This window comes from Octopus sinensis, linkage group LG3, assembly GCF_006345805.1.
Source record: "Octopus sinensis linkage group LG3, ASM634580v1, whole genome shotgun sequence".
Taxonomy (NCBI): domain Eukaryota; kingdom Metazoa; phylum Mollusca; class Cephalopoda; order Octopoda; family Octopodidae; genus Octopus; species Octopus sinensis.
In genome coordinates, this window is record NC_042999.1 from 141,919,050 (window position 1) to 141,934,174 (window position 15,125).

Here is a 15,125-nt window from a genome sequence, read left to right on the forward strand (position 1 = left end):
ACCAGTGCCGGTGGCACACAAGAATCCATCCGAACGTGGCCGTAGTCAGTACCGCATCACTGGCCATCGTGCTGTGGGCACATAACAAACACCATCCGGTCGTGGCCGTTCGCCAGCCTCATCTAGCACCTGTGTCGGTGGCACATAAAAACACTTTCCGAAGACCCGGCAAGACTAGTCAGGCCATAAACCATGGCCCCTACCTGGGACGTAGTCAGTCCACTGTGCATACCTTCCTCCTTGTGATACTTGTGAAGGCCTGTTGAGGCAAGTGAAAATCAAATCAAAATCAAAATCAATCAAAACAAATCAAAATAGATGAACATCAATGGAATTTGTATCTTTGTGGTACAGTGCCGGTGGCACACAAGAGAAAACCATCCGAAAGTGGCCGTAGCCAGTACCGCATCGACTGGCCTCCGTTCTGTGGGCACATGACAAACACCATCCGATCGTGGCCGTTCGCCAGCCTCATCTGGCACCTGTGTCGGTGGCACATAAAAACACCATCCGAAGACCCGGCAAGACTAGTCAGGCCATAACCCATGGCCCCTACCTGGGACGTAGTCAGTCCACCTGTGCATACCTTCCTTCTTGTGACACTTGTGAAGACCTGTTGAGGCAAGTGAAAATCAAATCAAAACAAATCAAAATAGATGAACATCAATGGAATCTGTATCTTTGTGGTACCAGTGCCGGTGGCACACACTTTGTGGTACCAGTGCCGGTGGCACACATGAGAACCATCCAGTGCCGGTGGCACACACTTTGTGGTACCAGTGCCGGTGGCACACATGAGAACCATCCGAACGTGGCCGTAGCCAGTTCCGCATCGACCGGCCTCCGTGCTGTGGGCACGTAACAAACACCATCCGATCATGGCCGTTCGCCAGCCTCATCTGGCACCTGTGTCGGTGGCACATAAAAACACCTTCCGAAGACCCGGCAAGACTAGTCAGTCCACTGTGCATACCTTCCTTCCTTCTTGTGACACTTGTGAAGACCGGTTGAGGCAAGTGAAAATCAAATCAAATCAAATCAAAATAGACAAAATAGATGAACATCAATGGAATTTGTATCTTGTGGTACCAGTGCCTGTGGCACACAAGAATCCATCAGTGCCGTAGTCAGTGCGGTGGGCACATGACAAACACCATCCGATCGTGGCCGTTCGCCAGCCTCATCTAGCACCTGTGTCGGTGGCACATAAAAACACCATCCGAAGACCCGGCAAGACTAGTCAGGCCATAACCCATGGCCCCTACCTGGGACGTAGTCAGTCCACCTGTGCATACCTTCCTTCTTGTGACACTTGTGAAGACCTGTTGAGGCAAGTGAAAATCAAAATCAAATCAAATCAAAACAAATCAAAATAGATGAACATCAATGGAATTTGTATCTTTGTGGTACCAGTGCCGGTGGCACGTGGCACATAAGAAAACCATCCGAACGTGGCCGTAGCCAGTACCGCATCGACTGGCCTCCGTGCTGTGGGCACGTAACAAGCACCATCCGATCGTGGCCGTTTGCCAGCCTCATCTGGCACCTGTGTCGGTGGCACATAAAAAACACCATCCGAGCGTGGCCGTCTGCCAGCTCGTCTGGCACCTGTGTCGGTGGCACATAAAAAACACCATCCGAGCGTGGCCGTCTGCCAGCCTCGTCTGGCACTGTGTCGGTGGCACATAAAAACACCATCCGAGCGTGGCCGTCTGCCAGCCTCGTCTGGCACCTGTGTCGGTGGCACATAAAAACACCATCCGAGCGTGGCCGTTTGTCAGCCTCGTCTGGCACCTGTGTCGGTGGCACATAAAATCACCCACTACACTCTCGGAGTGGTTGGCGTTAGGAAGTGCATCCAGCTGTAGAAACACTGCCAGATCTGACTGGACTGGTGCAGCTTTCGGGCTCCCCAGACCCCAGTTGAACCGTCCAACCCATGCTAGCATGGAAAGCGGACGTTAAATGATGATGATGATGATGATGATTACCTGTTTATATCAGTACATCTGCTTCTCCTGCATACATTAGCTAACACCTTTAAATCTTAGCCAACAACAACAGTAATATCAATTATCATCATTGCTACAGACATGAGCAACACTTATTAATATGACGTCAGTCCTTATCTTCATGAGAACCAGTAATAATTGAGCCACTAGAATATTAATCTTTCTATCAAATGGTCAACTTTTCACACTTAACTCTCAACCAGTAGAAAGTTCAATACCTCAGTCTAGCACCTATTTCTATTCATAATTCTTGTAAAAAGCACCATTTGAGCATGATCGTTACCTGCATCGCCTTACTGGCACTTGTGATGCTGTTGCCAGTGCCGCTGGACTGGCTCCTATGCAGGTGGCACATAAAAAGCACCATTTGAGCGTGGTCGTTGCCAGTACTGCCTGACTGGCACGTTAAAGCACCCACTACACTCTCGGAGTGGTTGGCATTAGGAAGGGCATCCAGCTGTAGAAATTCTGCCAGATCAGATTGGAGCCTGGTGCAGCCATCTGGTTCGCCAGACCTCGGTCAAATCGTCCAACCCATGCTAGCATGGAAGTGGACGTTAAATGATAATGATGATGCAATCTAATTAATAAATCATCATTACTATCATTATCACATATTTACCTTAATAATGATTGCAAAATCTTCCCTGCAAAAATTCCTGTTATCTGGAGTAGATGCCACATCTCAGTACACCTAACATATACATGGATAATATACATAACAAAGATGGGTCAGTCATAAATAAACAATGATGTAAATATCTCAGAGGAACTCATAAAACATTATGCATTAAGTGAATGATGGAAAATCTTCGTCTTGATACACTACTAAACCATCATCATCATCATTTAACGTCAGTTTTCATGCTGGGTTGGACGGTTTGACTGAGATCTGAAGAGCCAGCAGCTGCACCAGGCACTAATCTGATCTGGCAAAGCTTCTACAGCTGGATGCCCTTCCTAACGCCAACCACTCTGAGAGTGTAGTGGGTGCTTTTTACGTGCTACCAGCACAGGAACCAGTCAAGTGGGCAACAATCACATTCGGATAGTGCTTTTTATGTGCCACCGGCACTGGGGCCAGTCAGTGGGTACTGGCATCGGCAACATTCGGATGGTGCTTTTTACATGCCACCAGCATGGGAGCCAGACAGGGGGCACTGGCCACAGCTATGATATTGGTTTCACTTGACCCAACAGGTCTTCTCAAGCATATCATATTGCATGACGCATCAGGGGTACTCTTAACTGAGCCGGACATGTATGGCTGCAATCTCACTTTAGTTGTCGGGTCTACACAATCACTGTATGTCTCCAAAAGTCTTGGTCTCCTGTCATTGCCTCTGTGAGGCCCAATGTTCAAAGGTCATGCTTTACCACCTCATCCCATGTCTTCCTGGGTCTACCTCTTGCAAGGGTTCCTTCCACAGTTAGGGAGTGGCACTTCCTCATGCAGCTGTCCTCATCCATATGTAACACATGACCATACCAGCACAGTCATCTCCCTGCATACCACATTTGATGCTTCTTATGCCCAACTTTTCTCTGAGGGTGCTTACACTTTGTTGTGTATGCACATTGACATTACACATCCTGTGGATCATACTAACTTAATTTCTTTCAAGCCTACACATGTCCTCAGCAGTCACGGCCCATGTTTCACTGCCGTGTATCATGGTAGTTTGCACACATGCATCATACAGTCTACCATTCATCCTGAGCGAGAGGCCCTTAGTTGCCAGCAGAGGTAGGAGCTCCCTGAACTTTCCCCAGGCTATTCTTATTCTAGCCACTAAACTCTCAGAGCAACCACCCCCACTGCAGACTTGGTTGCCTAGGTAGTGGTAGCTATTAACTACTTCTAGTTTTTCCCACTGGCTGTGATGGAATCTGTTTTCTGTACATCTTCAGTGTTTACTGCTCCTGTGCATCTGCCACACACAAAAACTATTTTCCCGGTTAACTTTCCTTTGATATTGCTGCACCTTTTATGTGTCCATAGCTTACACTGGATACATTGTATGGAGTTTCTACCCACACCTTTTCTAGAGATCGAGCAGGGCCATATACCTGAAGGGGATTGTGGTTTGACAACCTTCCTACTTACTAATACTTTGGATTTTACTAGGTTGATCCTAAGGCCCTTCAATTCTAGACCTTGCTTCCACACCCTAAACTTCATCTCTAGTTTTGGCAGTTTCTCAGCTATTAGGGCAAGGTCATCAGCATAGAGAAGCTCCCAGGGGCAGTCTGTCTTGAATTCCTGTTATTGCCTGGAGGGCTATAATGAATAAGAGGGGACTGAAAACTGATCTTTGGTGAACCCCTACTTCTATTCAGAAGTCTTCACTGTACTCATTGCCAACCCTCACCTCACTGACAGCATCCCAGTACAGGGCTTGTAGAGCTCTTACCAATCACTCTATAACCATGAAAGATAATATCCTCACAGCATTGTAGGCTAATAAACATAAAAAAGAAGAAAAGAAAGCAGCTGTACACTGAATCTCTTTTTATCACTTAATCGGTGAACTGTACTTCTATTCAGTATGTGACTGCAGCTGAATGAATTGAACTTTTGATAGTTTATTGTCTTTGTCAGAGATACAACTCACTCCAGGTATATATATATAAACTATCAACTTTTCTGAGCTAAGAGCTGTAAACTATTGAGTCTTTCAATTATATTTTATAGAAATGTAACACATATATCCATGAGATTTTTATACTTCTAAAATATACTCGTTAGTCCTTTTTTCTTCTGCTTTTGTCAAAATATAAATATTCAGAGCTGTATGGAAATTATTGTTAACTCTACCTTTAATTTTTCCTCAGTCTGTATTGTGATGTTCATATCTTTCCATATATATGTTGATCTCTTCTTATTTGAATTTTTTTTCTGGATTATAGCTTTTCTTTAAGATTAACTGGTGCTCAAAAGGTATCCTGCTTTCCTATAGTAGATTTGGCCTGAAAGTAGGATGAACCACTCTTTAGTGTTCTTTTTCGTAATCTCATTTCTCCCTTGAATACATTTAAAACTGGAATATTTTATACTATTCTAGAATATAGCCTATCAACCAGCAATTTGAACAAAATTAGTCTAAGAGATTAAAATAAATAGGATCAACATAGTATTTTAAATTTACATAGAAAAGGTCGTCCTAGAGTAAATAGAACTAATATCTTGTGAATTGGAAAGAAACAGACAATAATAGTAATTAGACAAGAGTTCAGAGAACAAGAAACCATGCTCTTCTTCCCAGTACTGATGGGACAAATAAACATGAAGATTTCAGTTTGAGATTATATATAAAACATAAAAGAATATGCAAAATGGTAGACCTGTTTTTATGTTTCAAATCTCTATATTGAAAATGATTGAGTTGTCTTACCAAAGTTCAGTATCAAGGATGGGGAGTCTATTGTTGGGGTGCCTATTGGATTAATCTATAGTTACCTTGATACTTTAGTGGATGGAGTTAGCTACTTGCTGGATGCTCTCATTTACATTCCTCTCAGTTTCTACATTACCATTACTAGAGTTGGTCTTAACTATGATATTAATGTCATTTACATACCTACTGTAGAGTAGAAGAGTTGTGGACTGTTCTGCTAAGGATTGCTAAAGTTTTCAGTCCCACAAGGTCATGAAGAGGCTGGCCACATCTTCAGCTACACCAACATCAATGGCTGCACCTTGAACCTGTATATATAGTTTCTTGTTAAACTTTACTATGTGGTTCTTCAAGGTGGTTCTTACACTGGCCCCTATGCATGCACACAAACAAAAAGAATGCAGCTTCAATAATGGACAGAGTTAACAACTATTGAAAAGGTTGCAAGACGCATCAAAAATTTTAGAATAAGTGGGTGCTTTTTACATGCCACCGGCACAGGTGCCAGGGGAGGCTGGCAACGGCCACAATCGTCTTGGTTTTGGACGACTGTTGCTGTAATTTAACCCCAGGAGACATAGTCTCCAGCTGGCTACATGACACGATCTGTGTCCTTGTATTTTCTAACAAGGGAATCTAGCAGCCCCACTCGGCTCAAAATAATATCTGTGTATCGCAATTCCTGGGTTATTTCTCTTCATCAGCACAGAATAATCGTTCGACTAGAGGTGGCGCTGCCAAATTCCCATTCGAAAACTATATATTTTGAACGGGAATTTGGCAGTGCCACCTCTAACCGAACAATTATTCTGTGCTGATGAAGGAAAATAACCCGGAAATCGCGATACACAGATATTGTTATGAGCTTAGTGGGGATGCTGGATTCCCTTGTTTCAAAATATAAGGACACAGATTGTGTCATATAGCCAGCTAGAGACGATGTCTCCTGGGGCTAAATTACAGCAACAGTCGTCCTAAACCAGGACTGCCATATTATGTTGGCAAACAATCTTTACTACAAAGTACTGTTGCTGAATATCTCATGTTGTGAGATTTAAAAATAGTAATTTTCTAATCCAGCTAACTGTTTACATTTAGCTTGTTTAAACTTTTCATATTTATGAAAAATAAAATGCAAACATTTCATTTTTCATCTCTTTCTGCATAAAGAACTGCTAGCTAAATGTGCTAAATATATTTAAAAACAAATGATTGACAGTGTATAAAAACACAGATAGGTTGACTAAGCATTATTAAAGCCATATGGAAAATTATATTTGAATGTAGTATTTTAATTTAAATTGTTAGTAGTCATCATCATTTTACATCAGCTTTCCATGCTGAATTGAATTGGATGGTCCAATACAATCCAACAAGTTAATAGATTGAGTTGTGCTCCAGGCAATGATGTAGCTTATAGGGAAACAACCCTCCCAGCACAGTTTTCAAAATTGATGACTTTTTTATGTGCCCACTCTCACTAACATTAGGACCTGGCTATGCCCTTTGCTCCAGTGTCTCAATTTTGGCACAGTTTCTACTGCTGGATGCCCTACCTAACACCAACCAATTTAAATAGTGTACTAAGTAATTTTTTCATAGTACCACCACTAGCGAGATTTGCAATGTGCCAGTGTAAAGAGACCCCATGAGTAAAAGGGGAATAGGAAAAAGAGATTGATTTTTAAGTAAGGTGATGAGAGTAAAGCAGAATAGGAGGAATAGACTTATTGTTGTGAGAGGGTGTTATCGGCACTAGTAACTTGTAAGACAAAAAAGAAAAAGGAAAAGGAGTGTACTTGAGAGAGAGAGGGAGATGGCTACAGGTCACTCTTAGTCTTACAAGCTGGGTAGATATGCTTTGTTGTGGAGGTCTAATATGGCTACAACATGTCCCTTGCTTTTCATCAGTTTGCTTCAAGACCAATTCTGCTCCCCCACTGCATTTCTACATTTTCCAAACACTTCAATTGATTTTATTAAAGTTTTATCAAAGCTTATGGTTTTTAAGCTTTTACAAGAGAACTTTGCAATTGTAACAGAAAATGTGGTGCATCAAACAATATAAGTGAGACAGAGTAGAGTTGAAATTTCCAAGCTATAAGGAACTATTGTAGTTATAGTTATAAAAAATGGAGAGTATGAGGTGCATTCAAAAAGTATCTGACTTCATTTTTTCCCACTGAAAATAATGCAGTGTGGGCAAAATCCTTTGTGTGAGAGGTGATGTCACTCTTTCAGCACATGTTTTCATACTGGTAGGCCATGTTAGTTCCCGGCTGTTACACCTAGAATACAGATGTGTAGTGGGCACTCGGTGGATTTTCGTTATTGCATCAAGTTTTGGCAAAAGCTTAATGATACTCAAGTTCAACCCATTCAGAAAATTCAGCAGGCCTTTGCCAATGATGCTATGGGCAAAACTCAGATCAAGGAGTGGTAATGCATGCTTCAAACATGGCCACACATCAATGGAGAGCAAGGCATGCTCAGGCAGGCCATTCACAAGCTGAAACAAGGAGCTGATTGAGAATATTTGGTGAATAGTCATGGAAGACTGTCATGTAACAATCCAGGAAATTGTTCATGAAGTGGGAACAAGCACGAGATCAATGCATTTCATTTTAATGAAAGATTTGTGCATATGGAGAGTGTCTGCACAGTTTATCCCCAAGGTGCTGGCAGAGCAGCAGAGTTGCCTCTGCATGGAAATCACATAGAACATGCTGGACTGTGCAAACCATGACCCAGACTTCATGAAGACCATTATCACTGGCGATGAGACATAGGTTTATGGTTTCTGCTCAATGCATTCGGTCATCTTGCATGAAAATGAAAATCTGACAAGTGCATGCTACACGTCTCTACTCTCGGAATATGCTTGAAGAGTGATGTCACCTCCCACCCAAATGATTCTCCCCATGTGACATTAGTTTTGGCAGAAAAAATAGTTGGATACATTTTGAATGCACCTCGGATGCTTGGAGGTCAGTTATTGAAGGGTTGGTGAAAGCTTCTCTACTTGTTGGATGTTTTTTTGTGAATACTCCATTTTCTACTTATGAGAACAGTAACTCATTGATGCACACGAGGCAGTGAATAAGCAAAATCATTACAGCATCAGACAAAAGGAGTGGTGGCACTTGTTCTGGTTCATTGCATTCTGAGTTCAAAGCAGTGGATTAATAGAATTGTTAGATTTTAGGATAAAATGTTTTACAGTATTTGTTCTAGTTCTTTACGTTCTGAGTGCCTAGGAAGGTGTGGCAAGAGGTACCATGTAAAAAAAATTTTTTTTTTAATCCAAAAGAAGGTAACAAGAAAACACCTCTATAATCCCACAAAATTTCCATAAGCATATAACGCAAGTCAAAGAAGCCATTATTTGTTTACCGACCTCATCACGTAAGGAAGAAACTTATCTTTTAGGGAGTTACTAAGCGTTCATGCCTGCAGTATCTTGATACTGGTGCAAGAGAGAAAACAGGGCGGAGGTAAAGCATACATACACAACCCGTTTTCGGCGTAACAAAAACCCTAACCCTAAACACCGGTGTACATATTCCTTACTTTAGCCGAAAACAGCTTTTGTAATCAAAACTGGGCGGCTTCCTTAAAAAGTTACGTTATGAAGATTGTCAGACTTGGTATATAAAGGTTTTAGATGTCTATATACTAGTTAAAAGCGACCTGGGTGTGCTGCACTTTTCAACTATATATATATGTAGCCAGCATATGTTACATGCTGGCTACTTGAAATCTTATATAGTTTTTATCCTTGATTTTATATATATATAGTGATCATGTTCTCGTGTTTTGATGCTGTTAAGCAGAGCTAAGTTATCACATACAGACTGCTGAATGAATATGCAAGTATGCATGTTTGAGATTGATGTGAAGAAAAATCAAGTTTGCCGAGAGAGGTGTGCGATGAAGCAGAGTGACCATGTCAAAGATGTACAATTCAATAAGAAACATGCATAAAAATGGTTTTCTCTGAACTTTCAAATCAAAATTATATTTCTGTATGCTAAGTAAATTTAAATTTTAAGCGCTTTTGCAATAACTATCACTACATCATGCGGAAGGAAAAGAGCGAGAAATTGGTGTTTTCTTCCTTTTAAAAATTGCTTTTAGTATTTTCGTGTTTCACACAACGGAAGTACAATTCTGAAAGCAATATTATCGGAAATTCCGTGCCTTTTTCTTTGTCATGAAGTTAGTGAAAGCTATTCCCAAGCGCCGTCCAGTTTTTATACAAAAGGATGACATAATCAGATCCATTTGCAAATCAAATTTCCGAATTTATTTTTAAAACTTACGGCGATACGCCAAACTTACTGTTGTGGCAAAGAATTTACTCTGAAGAGACCCAGGTAACTTTTCAATTTAGGGAGAAAATATTTCACCAAAACAAATACAACAAAACTTCTGCAAGTTGTTATTAACGACAACTGTTAGAAGAGTTCTAAACACAAATTATTCCGGAACACAGCAACCGGATGTCTAACAGAATAATAAAGACTAATAAACCTGACACACCATCAGTTGATTCACATGCGGATGAATACAATGTTTACGCCAAATGAGTTTCCGTGTGTATTTCACATGTACTGTTAACAGACATGTCTTGTTGTGATACCCTCTTCCTGAGAGGTACTCCATAAATTCTCAGTCCTTTCTTTCCTTTTTTTTTTTTTACTTTGCTACCCATAAATATGCAAAGACTAAATAACACGACTGCATATAAAACGTCTTCTGGTAATAAAGTTGCGGGAGGTGAATGTAAAAGAAAAGCTATAACGCTTGAAGAGAAGCTAGATGTAATACAGCGTTTTGAACGTAATGAAAGAACATGTGATATTGTTCGTGCAACGGGAATAAAAGAGTCTACTCTACGCACCATTAGAGACAATGCCGAAAAAATTAAAGCTAGCTATATTGCTGGAACAAGCCTCAGTGCTTGCAAATCTGTAAGATCGCGACCAAGGGAACTTGAGGAGATGGAGCGGCTTTTATGTTTGTGGTTAGAAGATCAATCAGAAAAACTATCTGGAACAAGCTTTCTCACTATAAAAGAAAAAGCTTTATCAATTTATGAAGACCTGAAGAAGAAAGCCGAAAACCCGGCAATCGTGCCTGCTTTTAGTGCTAGTAGTGGCTGGTTTGTTGGTTTTAAGAATCGTTATACTTTTTATAATGTGAGGTGTGGTGGTGAAGTTCTTAATACACACGAGGAACGTGCTATGACATTTCGTCCTAAGGTACTGTAACACGTATTTCATTAAGACATGTAAATTAAACATTCGTTCACAAATCACTTTTTCCAATACATAATTTTTCTTTTTTTATTCTTGCACAAAATCGAGACTATTGCTTTATCTCTGTCCCAAAACCGATAAATATATAATCCTTTGTTTGTTCTTTTTATAGAAGCCAAATTTGATCGTTATAAAAGTGTATTGCATTAATAATAATATATAATGCAGTAAGGATTTGTTACTACTGACATTATATTTTAAACCTATTTATGGTAAATATTACCTTCTAATATCTCATAGTATTTTGACAAGTTTTCCAAAGTGGTTTATCTCTCTCTCTGTCTCTCTATTTCACCATTTCATGCATCATGCATCATGCTTTTGTGTTCGCGATACACAACACTCGCAGAGTTGATGTTAGAAAATAAAGAGAAATAACTCATCCTGGAAAAGTTGGCAATATAAAGGGATGTCTAAAAGTAACAATTTCATAGATTAATATCAAAAGTGACAACGACAATTTTTCTTTTCAGCCTCTAGCACACCAACAGCGTTCACCTTTGGCTATTTCTGATTTGAATCAACCGGTGGAATTCAGTTCATCTGACCAGTTAAAAGTCAATTCTAACAACGATATACAAAAGGCTATTCAACCTTTCAACATGAATGATGTGCATCTTTCTAGTCGATCTATCATTGATATTGAACAAACTGGGAGATCTTTCGGAGTAAAACCTCGCATGAAACGGCTTCCTAAATTGAAACGCCAATTTGGATCCGGAGCTAAAGATTTATCAGTGAACAGATCTCATTTATCTCAGAGGCCATCCAACCAAATTAGATCTCATCAGCGATGGATAAAAGAATCTACTGGTAATTCTTCTGTTGGAGAGCAGCATTTTGACGTAGTTTTAAATAAAAATTCTGTAGAATACAATTCAAAAGTACCAAAAATTAACAGCAATTCAATAGCGTAAGTGTCTTAAAAACATTTTTTTTTCTTTCAAAGAGAAATCTACTTTTCGTTTTGTGTGTATAAAATGACAAATTGTTTTATCTTAATGTGTAACATTTCACTTTTATATAATACAGATGATATTTTCTGTTAGATATATAAACTATCAAATATTTTATTACATAATGTATCAATATTCAGTTTTGATGCATTTTATATTCGAAAACATTTCGATTTCATTGATAACAATTTATTTTATTTAAAGTCATTCCCTGTCTGATGAAGTCGTAGTTCTTCCACAATCAACTATACCAGCTGTTCAGAAAGAGAAACGTACTTTAGTTGTACCAAATCACCAAGTAGCAGTAATGTCCAATCTATTCTCTATGTGGAAAGTTGGGCGTTTGTGTGACTCGTATATTAGTAATGGTACCACAAATGTAATGGTATGTATGTTATAATTGTTTATCCCTTTTACTCAGTATAAAATTTACATTTTACAATACTAATGAATCATTAAAGATATATTTATAATATTGGTACAGTAAAATAAGCTGGTATAATTTAATATGTCAGAATTCTGATCTAGTTCAAAAAAGAAAGTTATGGATGTCTATGTCATTGAAATAACATGTTGACGGAAAGATCAGTAGTTCAAAATACTATCTAGTGTCTCTTAAGTCTCAATGACAATTTTCAGTTAGATGTCATTAGAAGATGCAAGTGCCACAAGTAGTAAGTATACTGTGTAATAAATAACTTGTTGTTCTGAGTCTAAATCTTCTTATTGGTAAAACATGCAAAAGAATAACATTCCTATCCAATACTGGAAAATATCTGTGATTTCAAATCTGAGTAAAATTGCTGCATACTTTACCTACTACTTGGGATGTTTCTCAGCCAGACAATATACACAAGTATTTATGTGGTAGGATCTAACTGAAATTAAATTTAAGTTCCATTTCTTAAATGCTCTTCTCTCGGTTTTGTCAATATCAATGATGGATCAACTAGAAAGATGCACATCATTCATGTTGAAAGGTTGAATAGCCTTTTGTATATTGTTGTTGACTTTTAACTGGTCAGATGAACTGAATCTTTAAAAAATGTGTGCATTGTAGAGAATTTCAAATAGCATTTAGCAATATATAAAGCATGTTTTTACCACATTTATTTTATCTTTCAGGTTCATAAAATGGTTTTGGGAGCTGTGTGTCCAAAAGTATTGCCCATTCTATATAACACCTCAAGTAGTTTGTTTCCTAAAGTGACATTTCCAAGTTCAGTCAGTAAAGAAGCACTTTTAGCATTTGCAGAATACATGTACAGTGGTGTGTTAGATCTGAATGAAGATATTCTAGTGCAGCTGAAAACTATTGGTGAGAGATTAGATATGAAAGATTTTGAACAACTTTGTAGTAATGAATTGAACAAAGCTAAGACTAAAGATATTTTATCAGCTGTGGTGGAACCTTTGTTGGCAGAACCTTGTTCTTTATCAGGATTACTCCCTTCCAGAACACATGGAGACTCTAATGAGGTTCAGAACTCTATGTTAATGAAGATACTTGGAAATATTTACAGCAATAATAGCATGCAAACTGATGTTCCTGTTACCATTGCATCAACATCTGCATCCAGTTCTTCTTCTGTTTCTGATGTAAGGTCTGCAGAAAATATGGCTACAGACCAGATTGTTGATATCAAAACTGAAGTGGAATCAGAAATAGAGCCTGCAACAAACCACAACTCTCTACAATTAAAAATGGAACCGTGTAGTCCTGGTGAAAATCAATATAGTATTCAAGAAGAATTATTCATGGATATTAGCAACATTACTTCCAATAATAATCTTCATCTAACACCTGGTACCAGTGCCACTTCTGGAAATATCATCAATAACCAGTATAGAAATGATCTAAATATGGATTCCAATGATATCATCAATATATCTGATATCCCTCAATCTGAAGAGACTTGTTTATCCCAGCATACTGAAGATTGTGATAAAGATACTGATAATCAGAAAGAACTACAGTTAATTTCAGTAACATCTGCCACAGGGAATATAAGTGAAGACAGTCTCAGTAATAATTCTGATTTGATAGAGATCTCCAGTACCATATGTACAGAACCCCCACCAACATCAAATTCTAGACCATACCCTGTAAGTTTATTTTCTGTGAATGGCAGTAAAATTCCAACTACATTACCAGATAGCTGAACATATTTGTTGGATCTGTTCCCGATTTAATAGGTTTGTGTTTCATTTTCTTCCAGTACTCTATTGTATTTATTAAGAGTTCTTATATAATGAGCAAGAAATCTAACTTCATCATCTCAAAAAATTAGAAAAGTCTATTTTTTCTTTAACAAAGTAGGAAATTGTTTATTAGAAATGATTAAAAATGATATATATATGTTAGATTTGATGCATGTACATTAGATTTGGTGTAAAATTGTAACTTTTCACACTGTTAAACTTCTGTTATTATCTTAAATTTATTAATATTGATGCAGGTGTGTCTGTTCCCGCCTACATAGTTTAGAATCCAGTCCCACTGTGTGGAACCTTGGGAAAGTATCTTCTACTATAAGTCTTGGGCCAACCAAATCGTGTGAGTGGCTTTCATAGGCAGAAACTGAAAGAAGGCCCATCATGCATGTGTATGTAATATATAGTTAAGAAGTACGCTTTCCAACCAGATGATTTCAGGTTTAGTCTCAATGCATGGGACCTTGGGCAAGTGTCTTCTACTATAGCTCCAGGCCAACTGAAGCATTGTGAGTTGATTTGGGAGATAGAATTTGAAAGAAGCCTATCTTGTTTGTGTGTATTTATTTTCTAAAATCTCTCATCACTCAATGGCTTAATTTTTGTGTGTGTGTATGTTTGCATCTCCTTTTTTTTGGACATAACATGATAGCTGTAAATAAATATCACTGTTATACAAGCAATATTCTGTGAAAACATGTCTGACCATGGGGAAAATATTACCTTGCTTGGTAACAGGTGAGGGTTGGTGACTGAAAGGGCATCCAACCATAGAAAATCTGCCTCAGTAAACTCTTTTCAACTCGTGTGAGCATGGAAAAGTGGATGTTAAAATATTGATGATTGATTGACGATGATATGTATATACATATATGTGTATGTATGTATATCTATATAGGTATGTGTGTATATATGTATGTATTTGTATATATTATACATATATATGAGAGGGTGCTGAAAAATTCCTGGCTTTGGGTAAAATAAAATACAGGCAGATCAATTAATTATGATTTTATTCAACATATTCCCCTCTCAGATTTACACACTTATTGCAGCAGCCCTTCAGTTTTTCTAAGCTCTGTAAAAGAACTTGGAAGATTGGGCCTCCAACTAGGCCTTTCACAAAACCCTTAGAGGCAGGAACTTTTCAGCACCACCTTGTATGTCTGTGTATATTTCTGTGTCCTTGTTTTGACATCATGTAATAGCTGTAAGTGATTGTCA

At 38.7% G+C, this 15,125-nt stretch overlaps 1 protein-coding gene across 2 annotated transcripts in view; it reads left to right on the plus strand.

The window, feature by feature from the left end:
* Positions 1-15,125, plus strand: part of LOC115209549 — a 39,987-nt gene that overhangs the window by 22,220 nt on the left and 2,642 nt on the right. The window contains exons 1-4 of one of the 2 annotated variants that reach the window (XM_036501438.1): positions 10,073-10,674; positions 11,205-11,644; positions 11,892-12,072; positions 12,813-13,883. In XM_036501438.1, coding sequence (XP_036357331.1) covers positions 10,129-10,674; positions 11,205-11,644; positions 11,892-12,072; positions 12,813-13,850 — 2,205 coding nt within the window. In that variant the 5' untranslated portion in view covers positions 10,073-10,128 and the 3' untranslated portion in view covers positions 13,851-13,883. Of the gene's footprint in view, positions 1-10,072; positions 10,675-11,204; positions 11,645-11,891; positions 12,073-12,812; positions 13,884-15,125 lie in introns of those variants that run through there. The other variant, XM_029777983.2, reaches the window with a different exon arrangement.